Raw genomic sequence first — 22178 nt, forward strand, 5'->3', positions numbered from 1 at the left:
TTCCGAATTTTCTCTCTCTTCTTTTTTGGTGATTTTCTGTAAATTTTTATTATACTTGGGTCGAATTTTTACATTATACTTCCGTCTTGATGAAAGGAATCGAAAAATTACGGTATAAAGTTGTAGACCAAAGTTGAAAAGCTCATAGGATGAAAAAGATCCCAAAAACACTCACAATAATATGGTTTATTTTGAAGAGTTCAGTTTTCAAAACTTATTTCTGGAGCCAGATAAGTTTTTTGGTTTCTCATTATATTTGCACACAAAATCATTCTCCAAAACTTGTTTTGCATATATAGTATCTTCCAAACGCTTATATTAATTCTAATTGCAATCCACAAAATATAACCTACAATCCACTATCCAGAATCTGAAAAATAATTAGTATCTTCCAAAAACCCTCTTAGTGGTCAATAGAGGTCTCCTTTTCAATGCACATTATGTTATTATGGGTTCCATATCCCAAACCAATATGCGGTGGAAATGAATCTAGAGTAATGATCTAAGAGCAATAATTTTTTTAATATATAATGTCTCTAGATAAGGAAACATAAACTTGATCTCACATTGAAAAAAAGGTCATGCGGATCATTAATTTGTATTTTATAATTTTCTTTGCAAAATGTACAATTATAATACCCCTCTATTTTAAATTGAGAGTCCATTATTTTATTTTGGATTGTTCCAAAATGATGGCCCTTGGTGAAAATAATAAGCATTATAGGTGTAATTATTGCATGTCTTCTTAAATAGTTGGAATCCCCAAAAAGAACTCTCAATTTGAAACTGAGGGAATAGTAGACTTGAATAGCTATATCCTTAATGTCACAAAGTGGATATCCTAGATGTGATTACATGAGGTTTCTTGATGTTAAATAAAAGAAAGTGATCTCTCTCTCAACCCTATCTCTCTCTCCCTCTCTCTCAATCTTAGCCACCACAACTCATTTTCTTTCTTCTCCTATTCGTGTGCGGCGGCGGGAGGGGGAGACCATGGTACTACCGACTCCATTTATTTATTTATTTTCTTGTTTTTCTTCCTTCTCTCTAGATCAATGAATTGTCGTTTGATCAGTGAGAGTTTTGTCTCTTGTTCAACGAGAGTTATTAGTTTGTCTTTAGACGAATTTTGTCTACAGATCGGGTTCTCTCAATTGAGATTGCTTCACAACGATATATGTGCTTTAGCGTTCTATCCCTACACGATCTCTTTGGCGAGGCAACCCGTGGTGGCTTGGCAGATCTGTAGTTCTTGAGAGTTCATTGGTGCATTCATACTTGGGTAGAGTGCATCTAATCATCTGGGTATTTGGTGTCTTTTGTCCTTAACTTGCACTTTTTTTTGTTTGAGACTCCTAATTAGATGTTAGACAGTTTAAAAGTGTCGTTGTTGCGTCAGGCCATGTCTGGGTTAGGATGAAAGACATCGATTACATTGTGATTTACTTGTTTTATATTTATTAGACGATTTGTTTGGCTTTGTTCAAGTTCTTTGTAATGATCTCTATTTTGTAAGTGCCGCTGGGCATTTATCAATATAATATTCTCACTTTTGACAAAAATAGAAGAAGATGTGATTACATGAGATAGGAGGATAGTTTTACAACTATGCTACTGCCACACACACTTACGCACACAATCACACAAACTCTCTCACATCAAATATGGGGCTCACTGTGAGCCCCATATTTGATGTGAGAGAGTTTGTGTGATTGTGTGCGTAAGTGTGTGTGGTTAGAGAATTATTGATAGTTTTAACTTGTTCGTATTTTTTGGCTTTCTATGGATCAGGGATTACGGAGAGATTTGTCAAGGGATATCAAATATTCAGAAAATTTAATAGGATTATTGTTAGATTTTCTTGGGATATGAATTCAGTAAATTTAATTCATGATATAAGACATGATAGAATGACCAAAAAAGATTCATTGATCTCAATTGATTGGGAAAATTAATTTAATTTTTTTATCGACAAAAGTAATATTTTATTAGGGGGAAGGGATTCAAACTAAGGGTTGGAAATACAGTTGGGACAAAGCTCAATACTCCTGAAGGCCTAAAAAGCCCAGATAATACAAATAAAGCCTGAAATACCTAAAGGCCTAAAATTAATTTGATTTTGTTATTTGTTGAAAAAAAAAGATGATATGATCTGAATATGTGAAAACCTAATTAGGACCTATGAAAATAAGAAATTATGAATGCAAAAAAATAAAAAACAATAATAATCACACAAAAATACAAAAAATTATATGGTTTACCTAACTTAGGCTATGCTAACAGGTCGTTGCAGTTGTTTCCATAAGTATGTAATTCGGGTTTGTGGTTCTAACTTCTATGTGCTCCAGTTACGATTGCATGGGGTGCACTACAGACACCTTGTAAGACATTGTAATGGAGATGTTCACAGCAAATTATATACTAGTTGCATTGTAGGACTCAAAAGAATCTCTCGCTCTAAATTATGTTCCTATATTGTTCTCGGAAAGTTGAGAGAGATTTGGCAACCATGTCTTTCGACGACTATGTAACGTACGTGGACAAATTCTGTGAAATTTTTGAGTTGTATCTCGAAGTCATATTCAACCGTTAGAAAATGCACGACAGGAGGTGAATACGACTTCCCGATAACGACTTGTTGTATATACCCCCGATCTAACTGGTTTATTTCCTCTAAAAGCTGTTTACAAAACTAGTACTGATTTGCATAGTCTCCTAGACCAGAGTATTCATTACTATTATTCATGCGTTACGTTATGAATCACTAGTTGTTAAATTGACTTGTCATGTAAATTTCCAACGGTTGCATGTGTGCCATGAAATCAATTAGGTTTAGGGTTATTGTTGAAGAACTTGGAAGGAAAGAATGTTTGGGAGGTGGTGGTGGTTGGTGGATACCATATTCCCTAGTACGTATCGGAGGGATCCAGGAAATTGGGTAGTGCCATAATGACATTGCCTATTCTTTAGTAATTTTTTATTTTTATTTTTATGGGTAGGAAGCCTATTCTATTATTACTTCATTATGATCCAACCATGTTGCTTTGTACGTACATGAAAAGGGCCAATTATCGGAATACAGAGATCGTTTCTAGTTTTTGTTGCACAATTTCACGTTTCGGCTTATGGACCGAAGACAACTTAAAAGGCTCCATCTATTCGATAAAACAAACCCCCACTAAATGGTATGACTTAGAAGTGCAAATGGTGTAGATTTATGGCTGTAGGGTCAGTCAAATTATTGACCATTGATCTATGGAGACTTTTTGACTAGGCAATTGTGTTCTGACACGTGGCCAAAGGACCTGCGAGGCAAGAGGGTGATCGTTGACCTTTGACCCATAGAAGACCGTTAACTAGCCAACCATAGAGAGACGTGCGGAAGGAGTATGAGAAATTGACACACGACAAAGACCCACGCGGAAAGGGTCCCGCGTAATGAGTAGTTCGGCCCGTTGAAGCAGGCTGAGTCCCACGGGAGAAGAAAAGCCTTTATAAGCAGAGTAACCTACAAGAGCCATCGTGGTGGAGACCGCGAGAGTTGTTTGGATCCAAGGTAATGAAATCTGATTAGAGTGTTAAGAGTCTTACTTTGGCCGTAAGATAGGATCAAGGGAACCTCGAGACAAAACGATCGTTATGGGATTGCGATCCTACTCCTACGGGAATTGAGGGGGATTTAGTGGCTTGGTGGTTTGAGAAGAAGGTCTCGTCGCTGGAGGGGTATGTCCCTCGGGATCAGCCCGCGCGTGGTGACGTCACCCCTGCAACCTGGAGGTACAAAAGGGACACATGTTGGGATTTTACTGGGCGCCGTCTTGGGCTTGATCTAAGGCCCAAGTGCCTTATAAATACCCTGACATTCCCTCTGATTTGACAGAATTGACTTTTTCTAAAGAGAGAAAGTGTGAACACTGATTCTGAGGAAGAAGAAAATTCTTCCCCAAAAGGTGATCTCACCCAATTCATCTAGAGAAGTTGCCTACTAGGCTACTACCTCACGCGGAAAGACAAGGGACACTCTTTGTCTCTTCTGTCCTCTTGCTTCTTCTCTCACCCTCACTAGATTGCTCCTCCATTCCTTTTGTTAATCATTAACTAATTGCACCTCTCCAACTCACGAGAAGTCCCACGTTAGCTACCAACCGCAAGTCTTACGAACCTACAATGGCAAAATAGCAGTTCAAGTTAAGGCAATATAAGACTACCCTTTTATCTACTATATATATATATATTTTTTGGGTCATTCCCTTTTGATAATAAGAAAATACAACTGTTGGTGTGCATATACGGCCGGTTTCAGTTTCGGCCTGATAAGCCCAAAGCAGGATAGACCAGGTTTGGGGTGTAGCTTCACAGAATCAAATAGAGTTGGGAGTATCTAAACATCAGAGTTGGGCTTGGGCTTTTAGCAGGAAACCTAATGCCAATTGCCCATGCCTTTTTGTTCCTTTTCCCCCTTCTAATAGTCTGGAGCCGAGTAACCACAACCTTAGGGTCACATGACCGCACCGTAAACAATAACCCCCTCCACAGCTATTGCGCACATGCTTTCGCTTCCAGGAAGAGTGACCTACCGTACCTATGTCTACCCAATGCATGCTTTTATTTTCCTTTCCTAACGTGATCCAATAGAGACAAACAATGCTATGTAATGCTTCTGGAACAATTTGATCCATGTGGAGTAGATGATTCTAGATACATCTGTGTCCGTATCCATGTATACAAACTTTCCCAATAGAAATAGTTTCAATCTTGTGAAGAGACATGCATATCATCCGTGAATAACATCTAGGCAATGAGTTTGTCAAATGTTGTGAAGTGAAAACCTCTGAATTTGAAGGCTTATAGTCAGTTACAGAGAACCAAAGTGTACCAACATATGACAAGGTAAAAGACGATGTATTATTCACTAATAAAGGTATAGATACACAACTTTAGAATCCTATGGAAAACAGCACCATTATAATTATTGGAAAAACAAAGAGCACATCCATCTTTTAACAAAGGCATGGACTGCCACAACGACTGATAGACTTCCCAAGTAGAAACACCTATCCTCCAAAACCTTTACAAGCCAAACAATGAATTGCACCATTACCAACACACCTGACAAAATTAAACTCGCACATATAGAAATAACACGCCTATCCACCGTTGGAAAACACCCACAAAAGGGAAGAAAACTTCCCGTGAAGGGGAGGAAATACTCCGCAAGGGAAATCACAACTAAACATCGCTAAAGAAAAGGAAAAGAAAAAAAGAAAAAAAAAACTAGAGAAATAGAACCTCCGGCCACCGTCAATGTCGTCGGAGCTTACCGCCTAGGATCGAATAACTTATTCGCCGGAGAAGACCGAGTGGTCCTAGCCACCCTTGCTTTATCTCGTCCCCAGATCTGGCCCAACCCGGAGCAGAGGCTGAACTACAACCCTCTTGAGGGCCCATCATTCTGTATATTACAAGTTGTCACAAAAACAAAATGTGTTTGATCGAAAGGCCTCATTGTATATTATCTTTTTTTGGCTAACCAATGTCTGTAATAATCATTCATACTGTAATGGTACATGTGCCTCTTCAATTCATGTCGTGTTTTCCTTCTATTGAATCACAAAAACTTCCCTTCACTACCTACAACTGGGAAACAGGATCAAACCCATTTCTATAACCATTTTTCTCTCCATCAATCCCCTTTCCCCCCTCCAGTCTGTGTTCGTCGTCGTCGTCCATAAACCTCTTCCACAGCCAATGCTGCTTCCAAACCCTCTCCGTCATCTCCTCGATCGGCACGTTCTTCGTCTCGGGTACCAGAAACAGCACGAATACCGACATGACCAACACCCAACTCGAGAAGAACAAGAAGATCCCGAACTTGAAATGGCACAGCATCGACAGGAACGACTGGGCGATCACGAAAGTGAACAGGAGGTTGACGCAGACGGTCACGCTCTGCCCGGCCGACCTGGTCTCCAGCGGGAAGGTCTCGCTGGGGATCAGCCACCCGAGCGGTCCCCACGACCATGCGAAAGCCGACACGAACGTGCACACCATGATCACGACCATGATGGCGTAGCCACTGGGGAGGCTGCTTGATGTGCTGTCCTTCAATTTTAGTCCGAGGATCACCGCGATGACCGTTTGGGAGAGGAACATCTGGACGCCGGCTTCGAGGAGGAGGAAGCGCCGGCCAACTTTGTCGACGGAGTAGATGGAGACGACGGTAGAGATGACATTGACCGCACCGGTTATGACAGCGGAGTAGAGGGATGCGTCATCTTTGAATCCTAACGTGTTGAAGAGGACCGGTGCGTAGAACATGATCGCGTTGATTCCGGTGAATTGCTGGAAGATCTGAAACAAGAATTGCATATAATTTGGGTTAAACAAGTTATTTGATGTATCTTGGAAAAAGAATTTGGATAAACATTGTTGTTGGACAATGTCCACCACACGTCACGTGGGACCTACTTCGGACGTAACATTGTTGTTGGACAAACACTCGTGAAAAAGAATTTGGACAAACACTCAGCACATCTCTAATACAATCTCTCTCTCTTTTGTCACTCGATAGATATCTAGCATACTCCTAAGAGATGAGAAATGAGTACTGCTAAGTGGCATATAAGTACAACAAGTTTAAAGAGTATCAACCACCACACCAAGCACTCGCTCCTGGCGAGAATTGAACTCCCACCTTCAATGTGAAAGAGGTGATAAAGTACTATTGAGCTACAATGCCGTTGTCAATACAATCTCCCAGGGCATACAATTTTCATTGTGTAAAGTTTATATATCTACTTTTAGCCAATCCCTACTGATCATAACCTCAACCTAGGATCAATTTCTTTGTAGTGAGAACTTGAGTAGTAGTAATTACCTGCAAGGCCATGGCAATGATCAATTGAGGACGGTTCCTCCTCTTGAGGAGATTCCTAAAGGGGTGCTGCACTTGTTTGGCTACACGGCTAGCCTCAACCAGCTCCAAGTACTCTGGTTCAACGTTATCCACGCCCCGAATCCTTCTCAGCACCGCCTTGCCTTCGTCCAAGCGGCCACGCTCAATCAGGCTGTTTGGGGTGTCCACCACCATCAGAGATCCCACGGTTAGAAGTAGCGCTGGAATCCCGGCCAGACCCAGGGATACCCTCCAACCCCATCCCCCTTCTATCCTGTTTTTGGAAGGGAAATTAGTAAGAACTTTGATTAGCAACAAAGCCAGCATACATAGCTTATAAATGTACGCGAATAAGAAATTCCGGTGATAAGTAGGTATGTTACAATAGTTGGATAACAATTAAGAAGGTTACAAATTAACCAGAACAAAAAGACTAAAACCGCTTATTCTAGTTTGATTCGGATAAGGGCATGATCGAACCGAATAATCCGAATATAAAAAATTACGACTTTTGGTAGCACAACATTAGAATGTGATAACTAATCCCGGTTACTAATTTTGTAAGCATAAAAGTGTTTATTTGTTCCTCTGGAGCACGTAGGACAACTTATCCCCAATTAAGTTATTGTGGCCAAAATGCCACCATTGGGATACGTTATTCCTAAACGTTTGTCCTGGGATATTTATCATGCGTAATTCTGTCCGTGAATCAAATATATTATTCCGTAGAGGCAGAATAACATGAATCAATTGGGTTGTCTTCGTTGGCTGGACTTGCGAGTCACGAGCCGAATTAAGTTGAGCCGAACTCGCGAGCTGCTCAGTTCGTTTATAACATGAGTCATAACTTTCATATCGCAAGTCTTAAGTTCGTACCTCAATATGTGAATTAATAATTACTCTAGTTACCCCTAGAGGCTATTCCCTACCCGTGAGTGATAATTATCTGATATATATGACACGTGACTACATTTACCCGGAGATTATTCAAGGTAAACCCATGACACAATCCATGCCCTTGTGTACTTAGACTCTAGTTTGTTTGCTAATCCACCCACAACCATGTTTAATCTTGGTTAATGTTACGTGTACCTGTACGTGGACCAAGCAACCGAAAATTTATTTGACAGTTTGGGACACGATCACGTGACTGCCACAACTATTGAGGCATTGAAGACAAACCCCTCTGTAACCACCCAACCCTAATAGCACTAGGTAAGATTCCTTAAGAGTACAAATTCAACACAAATTTCCTAACGATTTGACCCTATTTTTGTTTCTTTCCCCCCACAATAGCAAATTTACTTACTTTCTTTTTCTTTTTCTTTTTTTTCAGAAAACAATGACACATTCAACGGAGCACGTGTAAATTTAGCTAATTCCCAGTTGATAATTTGAACGTGGACATGCATTATTGGATCTTACTTCGATTTCAAGCTAGAAAGCAAGTCCAGAAACAGAGGAAGTAAACAGAATGATCACATTCGAATATTGTCAAAACGAAGAACTTACTTTGCAGTGCCGTAGTTGACAAGGTTGGCAAAGAGAATGCCTATGGTTACATTCAGCTGGAATAATATGTTTAGTCCTCCCCGAATCCTTGTCGGCGCAATCTCCGATAGGAACAGCGGAACCGCCTGAAAAATTCGATTGGGTAGCTGTTATAACTTAGAGGATCATCAAATGTGAATCACAAAATTTAAGTGTAATCTTCATCGTCTTCAACCAATAGCATAATAAGCTATTGATTCCTGACCTATACTGATTATCGACATTTATTTTTAGAATTTTTGGACGGCTCGGATTGACCGTCCGGTGGCCGGAGACAGCCGGCGCGGCCATCGATATAATTTCTGTTGTCAGAGAATAAACAATAAATAAAAAGGCTCAAAGCAAGACCGCCCAAAGTGATGTCACTTGTCTGTTTTTTCTACATAAGAAGGCACATGGAAATTGATTTTGGAGGACTTTTTCATACAAATCCAACTAAGTCTGGGCCATGCCTTTTAAATACTCTATGTCTCTACTTTAGTTTGATTTCTTTATGTACTCCAAAAGCATTTAGGCCCCGTTCCAGAACGCGAAATAAGTACTTATTTTTTAAGAAGGTAATTTCAAACTCAAAAATGATGGGCTTATTGAAATCTAAAAATATGCATTATGGATCTTGTTTGAAAGATCTCATTGAGATATTTAATATGGTGTAAAAAAAATTGAAAAATTATTTTTTATTTACATTATTTTTAAGTTTGAAAATGTGAAATAAGTACTTATTTTTTAAGAAGGTGTTCCGGAACGAGCTCTTATATATAGAGTCAAAAAGAACCAATACAGTTTTTGGAATAGGTGGTCATCAATCACATCAAATTGTCTCTCTTCTCGAGCCCCTTTTGTGTGGATCCGGATATGCCACGAAGTAGCTCCTTGTAAAGTGCTGTAGTGCACTATTACAATCGTTCAACAATATTTTTAACGGTTCAGATTAAAAATAAACTTTTTAAGAAAAAAAGTTTTTGTTTTGTTTTCAATTCGACCATTAATGATTGAGATGGGCAGTCCAAATGTGCGGACAGGTCACTCTACAGGGAGCTGTTGCAACGTCCCCGGATCCTGATTGTGTGGCTGGCTGTCGTGATCACAATTTACATGTGACCAAAATCAGACAGAATTGGACCCACGCCAATATGGGAATATCAAGTTATTATTATGAAATTGCTAATTAGGTTACCAATTGAACTGAACAAGGTCACATGGGGAAGAACATGATAGAGAAACTCAAGATGCCAAAAAAAAAAAAAAAAGGACACGGCTTATCTGCCATTTGAGTGGAAACTGCACGGGAGAAAAGGCGTTTCCTAAAAAATTACTTGAAGCCAGCACATATATCTGGTCTGTGGTTTTTATAGTTGAAATATTTTGAGGCATTCCTAGTTTTTATAGTGGAAATATTTTGATATTTATGAGATCAAATGTGTGAAAATATCGATCAATTTGTTTTTGGTCTATTTTAAGATATTTTTTCAACTCAGTGTGGTCACTTGACCTCGTTTTCTGGCATATCGGTCCACCGTTCTCACAACTTGGCTATTTCAACATGTAGCGAACTTACTTCTCGTACCAGTACCATTAGTGAAATTATATGAAAGTGTAAATATATCCTCAACGATTCTGCACCATTGGAAAAAAGAAACATAGTAAGTTGGACTATTGGTGCCCATAGCTTGAGTAATTTTAACTTTGGCCATCATAGTTTATATTTCACCCATTTGAGCCTTACATTTTCATTTTTTATTCATAGTAGCTCCTCCATATGCGATTCACACTTTTTAAAAATATATTATCAAAGGAAAAGAAAAAGTTTTCTGAACTAGATAGATCAAGTAAAACTATCTGGATCACTGGTGCAATTTAGCATTTCCCTTTCCTAGACTAGGGTTCTTGAGAAAATGTTAAAATATCTCACAAATTGGAGAGATTTTTCATTGCTTTAGAGGCCCTCTCCACCACATGACGGTATAGGGCACACACTTTGTGTTGGGCTTCACATAAATATGTGATGGAAAAAAACTCTGAAGCACTGAATAATTTCCCAACAAACTATATCTTTTTTCTAAAATACTTATCAAGAAGATGATATTATATATCCAACTAGGAAGTAAAACATATAACGGTCTAAACTATGCCATTGAAATTGCAAGGACCAAATTGAAATTCCCTAAAAGTATATGAACCGGACCAACCCCAAATACCAATAAGAGAGATTGAAAACGGAGTCCAAACTAAGTGGGCTAACCTGATTAGCAAAGCCAACACCACAGCCAAGCAAGACCCGTCCAATTATGAGCATTTCAATATTCACGGCCGCAGTATTTAGTATCACACCAACTATGAAGAAGACTCCGGCGATCAACATGGTGAGCCTCCGGCCGAGCCGCCGCGTCGTGTACGACGCGAAAAAGGTCGCCGTTAACCCAGCCAAGTATAGGGATGATGTGAACATCTGTAGCCCCTGGTTGTCGTACTTGCAGTAGTTGCTGTCGTGGTCGCCGGCCTGAGTCCTCCGGTAAACCACTGGGAAAAACTTTTTCAAGAAAGGGCCCATTGAAGTAACTCCTCCTGTAATGAAAAGTAGAATAATCTTTAAAAACAAAACTATTTTATAGCATTTTTTTTTTTATGGATTTGTCATGTACTATATTTAGGATAATTTATTTAAGCTGAGATTTCATTACATTCCAACGTCACTAATCAATGTAATTGACTCATATTTGGCCCTTAAATAACTTACGGCATCCAAAACAAAATAAAGGTCAAACATGTGAATTCTCATAAATTTCCTTGGTCCCCAGGAATAATTAGGTGATGCATATTTTTTGCTTTTTGTAAGTTGTGGTGGTCTTCTATATGTCATTTTCTTCTTTTTTATGAGCATATTTTATCTGAATTGGGACGCCAAATTATTGGAGAGAGTAAAAGTATCTTGTGGTCCTATTTTCAAAAAAATAAAATAAAATAATGTATCTCGTGGTCCTGATGGGCCTTTTTGGTAAATAATTTTATAAGGTAGCGAAAATGAAAAGGAAACAATAAACTATACTTATTTCGTCTTTCAATTAGAAAATGTTTATTGTTAATTTAAACAAGCTTATGTTCCAAATAAAACATTATTACACGTTCCACAAAGTAAAAAATTTTCCATTAACTACCAATTAATTATGTCCCACTTAATTACAGTCCTCCACCTTATCCTCTCTTTTTGTGGGGAGAGTTTCCTTATGGTCATGCTTATGAGTTATTATGGCATATTAATTGGTTTGTAGCTTTTTACCTAAATCACAATATTATCCCGGATGCAGAAATTAATGGTGTTCAGATTGATCCGTTAATTTCTCCATTCGAGGTACCTATTATGGGTACCTAGAATTATTGTAGGTAATTAGTTGGAATTCTCCAAATATTTGTTTAAAAATCCCTTTCCCGATAAATAAATAGAAAACGAGTCATCAATCGACATGTATATACCTGCTACTCTTATTACTGTATCTTCATTAGTTTAATAACCTTTTATCAAATAAACACACAAACGAAGATATATTAATTTAGTTACTCTCCGTCTCATTTTCATTGTCTATTATTCTGTTTGTCTCTTTTATGTCCTTTATCTATATCTTTTAGTGTGGATCTTGAAAAATAAGAAATATGAATCTTATTTGATATATCTCGATTAATTCTATAATATAAAGTTTTCAAAATTATGAAAAATATTATAGATCGAAAGACATAAACAATTCAAAAATGACACGCAATTCAAAAATGAACAATGAAAATGGAATAAAGGGAGTACTTTACAACTTCGCTTTATCAATTTTCTCGAGAATTAACTTTTTCCGAATTCTTGCCGGTGAGAATTTTTTGGGTGTCGAGCTGGTACCACGTGTCGGTAACCATCGGCGATCCCACGTTTGGACAATCCAAATTTATTCCCTCTCTCTTCTCTCACCCCATCCCTCTTTCTCTAAAATCCGGACACGGCCACGAGATACCATATGTGGGGTACCCGCCCGGCACAAAAAACTTCTCTCAGCCAGTTGAACGTAGCTATACGAAAGTATTCATCGATAGGGGAGAGATACACAAAGAGAGAAAGATAAACAATAGTATATGCATAATGTATGCAAGAAGAAAATAAATAAAAAAAAGGATTTTTAAAGGCACAAAACCGCAAAAAAGAAAAGAAGATGAAAAAGGACTGGTGGTAGAATTGTGTATAACCTGAAACGCCGACGTCGTAGCCGAACATGAGGCCACCGGTAGCGGCCATGATACACGAAATGATCACGATTGGTGTTATCTTCGCCTCAAACTGGGTCCCTCCCCCGGCCGGAGCCGCTAATCCTCCCCCCGCCATCACTGCCGAGAGAGAGAGACAAGGTGTATATGTATGGAGCAAAAATGCTGTTGAATAAACTGACTTCAAGAAGAGAGACTTTAATTGAGTTGAGTATTGGGATAGAGAGAAAGAGATGAAAAGGTTTATCTGTTTCTGGGAGTTATATATAGAGGGGAGAGAGAGAGAGAGAGAGAGAGAGATAGAGAGAGAGGCACGAGGTACGAAATGGATGAGGTGGGAATGTGGGGCTCCACGAATGGAACATATCCACGTGTAATAGTTTGACGGTTCTGTTTCTTCCTTGACGGCTAGCTAGTCAACCAACGTTTCTTTTTTTTCTCTCACTGTACACGTGTGTGTATTTTGAGAGCATTCGAAACCCTGGTTTTCAAGGATCAAATAGGACTGAAAAAAAAGTGTCTGCAGTTGCATCTTGATTATTTATCTCGATAATTTTAATGATTTAAATTTAAAAAATATTCATCTTCAAACGGATTGTAAAAAAATCTAAATAATTCGAAACACTTTTAAACGATTGAAACAACACAAATTGTCCTATGCAATCCAACCACGAACTGTAGAGAAGCATGACAAAAGTTATTTGTGATAGTTATTCGTCTCTGCATATACAGTTGCTCCTCGTCGAATCGAAGAATCGGAAGACAACAGAGTAAAAATTTAGCATCTATATGGTTAGATAAGTGCTTAGGTAAAGTTGATGTAAGATCATCCACAGTAGTATAATAAAAAATGAATAATCAAAAGTTGACACATCGGCTATTGATTATTCATTTAAGATGTTGTTAAACTTAACAATGTTGAGGTTCACAATGGTCACTTCTAATCCATAACCAAAATAAGGGGTTCACTACAATTTCATTATCTCTCCTCCTCTGTTTTTCGTCATTCATTTCCCTCCATTACGTTTTTTTGGACAAAAATATATTGATTCCCTCCTTTAATTTTGGAGAAAAAATCGGCGACTTCCAATTCCCTCCTATTATGATTTTTTATTAGTATGCAAATAGTTTTATTATTATGCATACTAATAAAAATCGGTTATTCATTTTCCTCAAGACACGACTAAAATGCCCAGATTGAGGGACCATTAAAATCAAAACCAATGCAATTTTATAAGTTCAAGCATGAGCATTGTTGGCTGATTTTAAAGCACAGTTCAAAGTGAAATTAACAATCAAGTTCTTATTCGAAATACAACCAAGGCATCCAAAAAATCATCAAACCCACAAAGTCAAGCCATTGGTTTGGATAATATGGGCAGTGCACCATTATCTACTCCATCACCATGCACCAAGTTCAACTCCCCTTGGCGAGACTGTTTTCCAGGATGATGCACACAACCAAATCCGACCAGAAGGAAGACAAAAAACCAAAGCAAAAAAAAAAAAAAATGAAGGGAAGGATGATGAATCAACATTGTACTTGAAAAGCAATGAACACTTAAAGATGCTGCATTGATCGAGAGGGAAAAGTGGGAGGCCAAGAAGAGTTATGATAATTAAAAAATGTTGCTAGTTTTGGTTATTCAAAACTCAAAATTTGATAATTTCTAAGGATGTTAAATTTGATTATACCATTGTGAGCACTCTTTTATACTAACATTGTTAACTTTAACAATAATTGACTTTTGATTATATCACTGTGGATGGCCTAAGTATGTAACTTAAAAGGGGACATTTGGAGAATCTTTACAAATGATCAATCAAAACAATAAACAATATTGCACATCCCAATAAATGCCCAAATTTAAACTATTCTTTGGATAATATTATTAATTTTGGTGCATGTATGATTGATACCGATCTAAAATTTGGTCAAACATCAGTTAAATTTCATAATTACTTAAGTTAATATTGTAACATATTTTTCGAGATTTTGTCAAATACTTCCCCAATAGAAACTTGAGTGCGTAGTTACAGATTTTCCTGTCAAAACAACGTGGAGTACTTTTAATACACTAATTATCAAGTAGATCTTTTCCTTTGAAAAAAAAACAATGAAAAAGAAGAAAAGTTTCATCTTTCTGCAATTGGCCCAACATGGTAATGTCAAATGTTTTGCAAGCGACGCCACTAGATATTTTTGAAAACCTAACAGCCTCCATTGGAAAGATATTCTATAGTATAGTTTAACTAGGACTAGTAAATGACCGTGTTTGAAGGCATGTTATTTAATCTTATCAAATTGAAAGGTTAAAACGATTATACCTTTGTCTCTTTTTGTCTTATTTTGCCCGCAGAATGACACGACACAGACATTGTACTCAGTGAAAGAGACGGGAGTACTATATTGGTCATGGTCGGAGTGGCCGGAAGCGACAATTATTGAGGCCATATATACGAGTTATGCTAATTTATCATTTACTTTTGCTGCTTCTTTTTTTTAATCTCAACCATTGACAAATTATCACTGTGCTTGTTATTTCAACCCGTAGAAGTCATATTCTAAATTGTTAAATTTGGACATCTACATATTTTACTATGTAGCCAGATACCGTCCTATTTTACAAACACTTTGAATTTTAGTAACCTTCAAATCTAGTGTTTGCACGGGTTTCAGCAAATGTTAACAAACTATTGCTCTCCATATATGTGCCATGCTCCAAATTAATTCAAAAATGTGATCCAAACCTTTTGCTTGGTAGATCTGGACGAGTATTAGAGCAATCTTTGCACAAATCAAATTCATCGAACATCTATAGCCTAGTAAACGAATCATATTTATCTCAAATAAATGAATGCCAAATGCGACTTCAAAGATACACAGTAGATAATTTGGTTCGATCGCTGAACTGATCGATGATGTCTGATTGCGTGTTCAAGTCTATGACCGTGTGGTTTGACATCTCGTTCACTCTTGAGTGTGAGGTTGGGCATTATTGTTCATTACCACATAATATTACAATTCAATTGTAACTTTCACATATATGGACAAGATTTAGGGCCCCAAGATTTTTATGCTCTTACAACAACTCTCTCATAGTCAAAGTAAAGCAAGATTCTTCCATAATTGAGCACACCCTTTCTTTTTGGTAAGTACGTAGTATATATTTATTTTTAAGTCTTAGATTCAAATCTTGTTGTTTAACAAAAGGCCCTCTCCAAAGTTAAAATAATGATTAACCGTGTACGGAATTACCCCTAACTTTTCAAGAATTGCACATTATAATACTATACCTTTGAGTAATCAAGGGCGCGCAACATGGTAAAATATCAAATCATGTTCTATTTTGATGATTATATCATTATACTTTCAAACCTATTTTGTTCTAAAATCTGTTATGTACATATCATCCGAACGATCTATAGGTTCGTACGCAATATTTTTGAAAATAATCCAAAAATCAACATTGACAATCTGAAATTCAAAATACAATGAAAGATGTGCTCATAGGCGCCCGCTTAGTCTAGATTGGGTCATTTACTTCTTCTTCTTCTTTTTGTCTTTAATGGCAGAATTTGTTGAAAAAAAAACATATAGAATCATCCGATTCTGAAAAATCTTCCAAAATCAAATTTAAAAATATACTCCAAAAAAAGTTCAGTCATAAATAATTCATGTTTTTGTAGTTATGTTTGGGACATTGCTACAAAAGAAACTTATGTGGCGATTATGAATTGAATAGTTTTCACGACTATATAATCAATAAAGCACCCCTTATTACGTACGTATACGTTTCATTAAAACTCAAGGATTGATCGATGTCAATGGCCTTCTTCCAATGTGCCTAGCTATCAAAAATCAACGTACGTGTGACGACTGATCAGATTCATTGGTTTTCGTTCGTCTACCTCGGATTGCATATGGATATATCCACACGCAACTTTTCCAAAGTACTACTCATGTCACGGAGTACTCGAAGTCGTTTAATAAAATGACAATTACACCATGTGACAAGTGGATAATATGGTCGATCCATATCATTTGTAATACGGCATTACCAAACAAGGTGCTCATTTTTTGAAAGTGAGTAATGAGAGGAAAAAGATGAGATGAGATGAGATGGGAACCAAATAAGGTGCTCTCTCTCTCTCTCTCTCCCTGACTCTCTGACACCCCGGTGCCCTAGTTAGTTTTTGTGCTTTGACTAATTTCAGAACAATGAAGATAATGACCAAAAAGACCTCTGATGGCTCCACTAGTGTTTTGTTGGCAATAAGAGTCAAACCTGCGAATTCGAGAGTGTAAAACGTTCTAGCTCTTACTTTTTTTTTGTTTGCAATCAAGCTCTTACTTGCTATCATGCTCTCTCTCAACTAACTAACCCGTTGAAGTTGCCAATGTTTCTCTACCTCTTGGGTCCATGGAACAAGGTAGAACCCTAACGTCATGTGGGTGACGGTTAATTTTCCAGATTTGGGCGACCATTACCAAATTGCAATCAAAAGTTTGGCTAGCTCTTATCTGACTTTGATTTCAAAATAACCATTTTCCTTCGAAACGGGAAATGGGTTTCACACCTTTCTCGCTTTGGTCCAATCCCCGTCACTATTAAATAACCGAAGTTGTCCCATTGTTCTTGATCATATTACTGTTTTGGGCTTTTGTCTGCGAAAGGAAGATACATGCATCTGTCAAGTTCATGAGATGCCATTGCTCAATGGTACAATGCCACCTAAGTGTATTGTGCATATTATTATGAAAAGTGTTGTGTTAGTCGCATCTAATACAGTAAAGACAAACGATAAGATTGTTAATTAAGGACACCATTTATAATAGAAAATATCTAGGTCAATTTACGCACACCTCTAATACTAATCTCGAGTCGCTGAAGTTGTCAGACAAGACCTCCAGTGGCCTTCAAGGTTTTTTGTAATTGGTGATAGAGTTGTTCTGCGAGCTCAGAATAGTAAACTCATTACTTGCGCGCTGTCGTGCTCCTACTCGGCCGATCACAAAGGTTGACACCCCACACTCCTTGACTTTATACATTACATTCTCTCTGAATTAATTAGACAATTATTAGATGCTTAATTAATTAAGGACACACCACACCCTCCGTGGCTTCAAAACGTTACCTTTGCTCTAAATTAAGTGAGCAAGGATATGCTCAAAGACACCACGTACGCTGAAGCGTCCACTTGGCACTCTGCCCTTAGTCAAGGACTAATATTTTAAATCGGAGAAAAGATACTTTCACACGTGTAGAACAAATGCAGGAGTGGGGTGTCGAGTGGGTATCCCGTGGCGGTACCTATAGGTGATTCTAGTCGTCTAAATATGTTTTGAATGACCCATATTTATTCCCTCACTTGACCACTCTCTCTCCTCTTTTTCTATCTTTAAAATACGGACCGTCCAAAACACGCTTGGACGACTCTATTGCCAACGGGGTACCATGTGTGGGGTACCCACCTGGCACCCAAAAACTTCTCCGTGCAATTATGAAGGATAATACTGGCGTCAAAAGTCAACTTGCATTTCACCCATTCACATAAACGTTTCAAAGATTCAAAAGAGAGAAGCAAAACATCGAATTTTCAAAATCACGAAGTTCTTGCACAGCATATCAAATAGCTATCAAATATCTTTTGATGATGGCCGGGATCAAATAAAACATCCATATGAAAAATGTTGTAGTCAAAATCTTCAGATGCAAATCATCAGACGGAATTGCGATCAGGTACAATTTGTTAATTAAGCACACATCAAATAACAGCTTTAGGAAAAGTAAAACAAACATAAAATGGCAGCTAAGAGTACCAAACTGTGCATTGTTGATAAGTCAAGTTTCAACTTTTTGCCTATACAAAAATGTTACATCAATAATTAATGTAATCCTCGCCATGTGATTGGGTTTGGAAATGAACTCTTTTCATCGATGAACGGTTTCGATCATTTACGCGGGACTTCAAAATGGGTCCCACAAAAAACTTATGTCAATTCTTGTGTGAGGGGAACCGAACCCGCATATATATGGATATATCGATGTTCTGTATGCATGTAAGTTAACTCTTGGATTGAGAAAAGGCCGTCTTGTGTAATGGTTTCTCATGTGATGCAAATTGGGATCCGTAGTAATCTCATCCGAGTTCAAAAAATTCTAAAATGAAGAGAATTGCACGCCTCCTCCACCTAAATGTGCTTCTGTTATTCTATGCATCTTATTTGAGCGTGGAATTAAAAATATTGGTCCTCTCATTTGCTGATCTCTTATGTGATGCAAAATGGGATCCTTAATTGTTACAGTAGAAAATCAAGAATCTAATGTGTTGTTGGATTCCAAATCCATGGAAGGATTTTGGGGCGTAGAATTAGAATTCAAAGTGGCCTTTTTGATAGTACAAATTAAAGATGAGGGGATAAGATCGAACATGTAAAAAAGGAATTGGACCGACGCTTTTGGGGGACATTTTCATTTCCCACGTGAAAAGGCAAGTCCTGGGGAAACATCACAGAGAAGGTAACCACGGGGTCCATTAAGTCGGTACATCTTTTTTTTTTTTTCTGTTTTTGTTTTACGGTCAGTAATGTTCGAATCAGCTTACGCACACCTTGATTATTTTTCCTTCCAGTCTGATCAAAGATAGTCCATTCACGTCAAGATAATTACAAAAATTCTTTTCGACCTTGTACTTTATCGATGCTGCCTCACTTGGCAATTATCGTATTTTTGCCTATGCTAGGTAGTTCCGCCATTCCTTTCACTTTGCTTTCTGCCCTGGAATCCCTTTTCTTACTTCCAACCAGCACAAGCTCGGCTGGGCTCTGGTTTTGTGATTTTTATCTTAGTTCTTTGGCTATTCTGGTCCAACTCTATGTACTTCATTCATTCCAGGAAAAACTGTCATAAATGACACAAGAAATTATTATATAAGGCTGCAAACGAACAGAGCCACTCGGTCGATACTCTTACTTTTTTGCGGCCGGCACTCTTACTTATTAGACCTTATCAATAAAATCCTTGAGTTATGGGACTAGAATGTTAAATTAAAGTATCCTTTTGAGGTGCTAGGTGGCCTCTATTTTTTTGTTTTTTGTTTTTTTGAAACACGATAAAAATGCATTGACAAGGAGTAACAGTTACAAATTACAAGGGGAATTAGAGCCCGTTCCAGAACACCTTCTTAAAAAATAAGTACTTATTTCACATTTTCAAACTAAAAAATAATGCAAATGAAAAATAATTTTTTAATTTTTTTTGCACCGTATTAAAGATCTCAATGAGATCTTTCAAATAAGATCCATAATGCATATTTTTAGATTTTAATAAACTTATTATTTTTGAGCTTGAAATTGCTTTCTTAAAAAATAAGTTCTTATTTCACGTTGCGAAACGGGGCCTAAACGGAAACAATAGCAATATATACAACACATAAACTACATAAACAAAAGCTGGAGGTGGGCAGTAGCTCCTGTCCAAAAAGGTGTTCCCCATGCATCTGTAGATGCAAGGGGATAGCAATGCATGTTTGGCTAAGCAATGGGCGGGTTACGTGTCCTTGCGATCAATCTTGAACAACCTGCAAAAAGCCAATTTGGAGAGTATTACTCCTACTATTAATAACACAACAAATACAAAGGACATAAACGTCCAGTAAATATAAGAAAACAAAATCAACATACAAAAGAAAAAAAAGCAGGAAAAAATTAACTCCGGTATCGGAAACCACAAATCTACTCATCTCGGTGGGTAGAAAATCCATGATCTGCATTACGAGCCTGTTCCCACCGCAGTCATTGCGGCGCCGCCACTATAACCGCTTCATCGTTGCTGTTGAAGAGCCCGGGAATCTGTCGCCAAGGCTCATCGGACCCAAGAGCAAAAAGTCCAGATTCGGAACAGGCCGAAGCGGCCGTGGCAATGATGTTGGCAATAACAAAGAAATAGAAAAACTTTGGGCCTCCACTCAACTATAAAGGCTAAACATGGATTGGCTAATTGCAAAATCCTCAAAATATTTGGATAGGCTTTTTGTCTCTCATTGCGGCGTTGCAATTGCAAGTTGTTTTTTCTGAGTTTCAAATCATGCAAACTTTTAACATAATCATTCAGCTTATCCTAATAGATAGTGCGAATTGATGATGCAGAAAAGTAGAACCACTCCAGATAATTAAATGATGTAATCATGGCTGACAAACGAATCAGATTACACGAGTTCGAGCTCGTGTTCACTGATTAAAAGCTTGTTGGACAACGATTAGTTGAGTAAAATAAACCATGCTTTTACTTTTTGCTGTTCATTAAACTTCCAAATCAAGGGTAGATAAAGTAATACTCGGCTCTTTCAGCTTATAATGTTTCAAAAAAATTAAAATCTGCTCGTGATTGGCTCGATTAAAGCTCACTTGAGATATATAGATATATAGCTCGTGTAATAAACAAGCCAAGCCTTAAAACTCGCTAAGTTTTATATCGAACTTGAACAATTCAGTGGTCGGCTCGTTTGGATCGTTTATCAAGCGTAGCTGTAAGTAAATTTATTTATCTATCCTTACTTTTTTCTGTTCCATTTGGCTGGAGAGCAACTGAAATGATATCTCAGGAATTCCATTGAATATCTTCCCGTGGTTATAAAGGCACCATCCACATAATCATAGGGATTCTTGACTAATTAATATTCAAATTCAAACAAACTCCGAGAGGTTTGGTTAAGTGGGCAGATAGCAATAAGTATTTACTTTGCATAAGGTCACATATTCGAATTTCACAGAGGCCAAACATTCTAAAAGTTGGAGCCGCTGGAGGGTTTGTCCGGTCGTTAACTTCATGGTCCCAAAGTTAGTCGAGGTGTGCACAACCTGACCCAGACACCCGTTATGGAAAAAAAGATTCAATTCAAACAATTAACATGAAGATGAAACCCCAATACCCTTTTGAATTCGGAAAAGTTTTTGTTGCTATCGAATATTAGGCCATAGAGGCCCATGTTTTAGGCCCAAGGGTGCTCCTGCTCTTGTTGGGCAACAAACCATACAGAACCGACAACCGTATACTCCTCTACACAACTCAAGGTTTTAGAAGGCCCATTATAGTTCAAATTTTGCACCAATTTTTTTAAATTACTAAATGAGATCTGTAAATTGATGTGAAAAACTTAAAAACTAATGAACATTAGTGCTTAAAATCCTTGGTAAAAACTTATTTTATGATCTTGTGGCTACACATCACTTGGTAAAAAATCACTCAGAAAATCAAGCATGCTGAAAATTATGTCCATCGTTGTTCTCTAGATGCTCTACAGAATTTGATGGTTTTATTCTTTCTTTTTTTTTAAAATTATTAAGGACCTGCTTCGTCAAAACATTTATCGTTACACCAATCTCTTCAAAATATATGTAGCCATAATAATTTTGGAGACTTATTTCTCATTCTTTAAACTTGAAGCGAGAGAAACGTAAACGAAACAATAATAGTTTAATACATTTGCT

At 37.6% G+C, this 22178-nt stretch overlaps 1 protein-coding gene across 1 annotated transcript; it reads right to left on the reverse strand.

Annotated features, from left to right (window-relative positions):
* Nucleotides 1-4881: 4881 nt before the first annotated feature.
* On the reverse strand, nucleotides 4882-12917 carry LOC131321651 (sugar transport protein 13-like). Its single transcript, XM_058352534.1, has 5 exons — nucleotides 12668-12917; nucleotides 10689-11011; nucleotides 8408-8532; nucleotides 6878-7169; nucleotides 4882-6351 (listed from the first exon to the last, which is right to left on the reverse strand). The coding sequence occupies exons 1-5, from the start codon at nucleotides 12801-12803 to the stop codon at nucleotides 5632-5634; spliced, it is 1596 nt and encodes a 531-aa protein (XP_058208517.1). The 5' UTR covers nucleotides 12804-12917; the 3' UTR covers nucleotides 4882-5631.
* Nucleotides 12918-22178: the final 9261 nt, after the last annotated feature.

Source organism: Rhododendron vialii, chromosome 4a (assembly GCF_030253575.1).
Source record: "Rhododendron vialii isolate Sample 1 chromosome 4a, ASM3025357v1".
Classification (NCBI taxonomy): Eukaryota; Viridiplantae; Streptophyta; class Magnoliopsida; order Ericales; family Ericaceae; genus Rhododendron; species Rhododendron vialii.

What these genes read in the sequence shown, in the direction of transcription:
- LOC131321651 (XM_058352534.1), bottom strand. Translation starts at nt 12,803, where the DNA reads ATGGCGGGGGGAGGATTAGCGGCTCCGGCCGGGGGAGGGACCCAGTTT. An exon ending in CTACGACGTCGGCGTTTCAG is followed by an intron (nt 11,012 to 12,667) that starts GTTATACACAAT and finishes TTTTCATTACAG; the next exon opens with GAGGAGTTACTTCAATGGGC. An exon ending in TCATTGCCATGGCCTTGCAG is followed by an intron (nt 6,352 to 6,877) that starts GTAATTACTACT and finishes TTCTTGTTTCAG; the next exon opens with ATCTTCCAGCAATTCACCGG.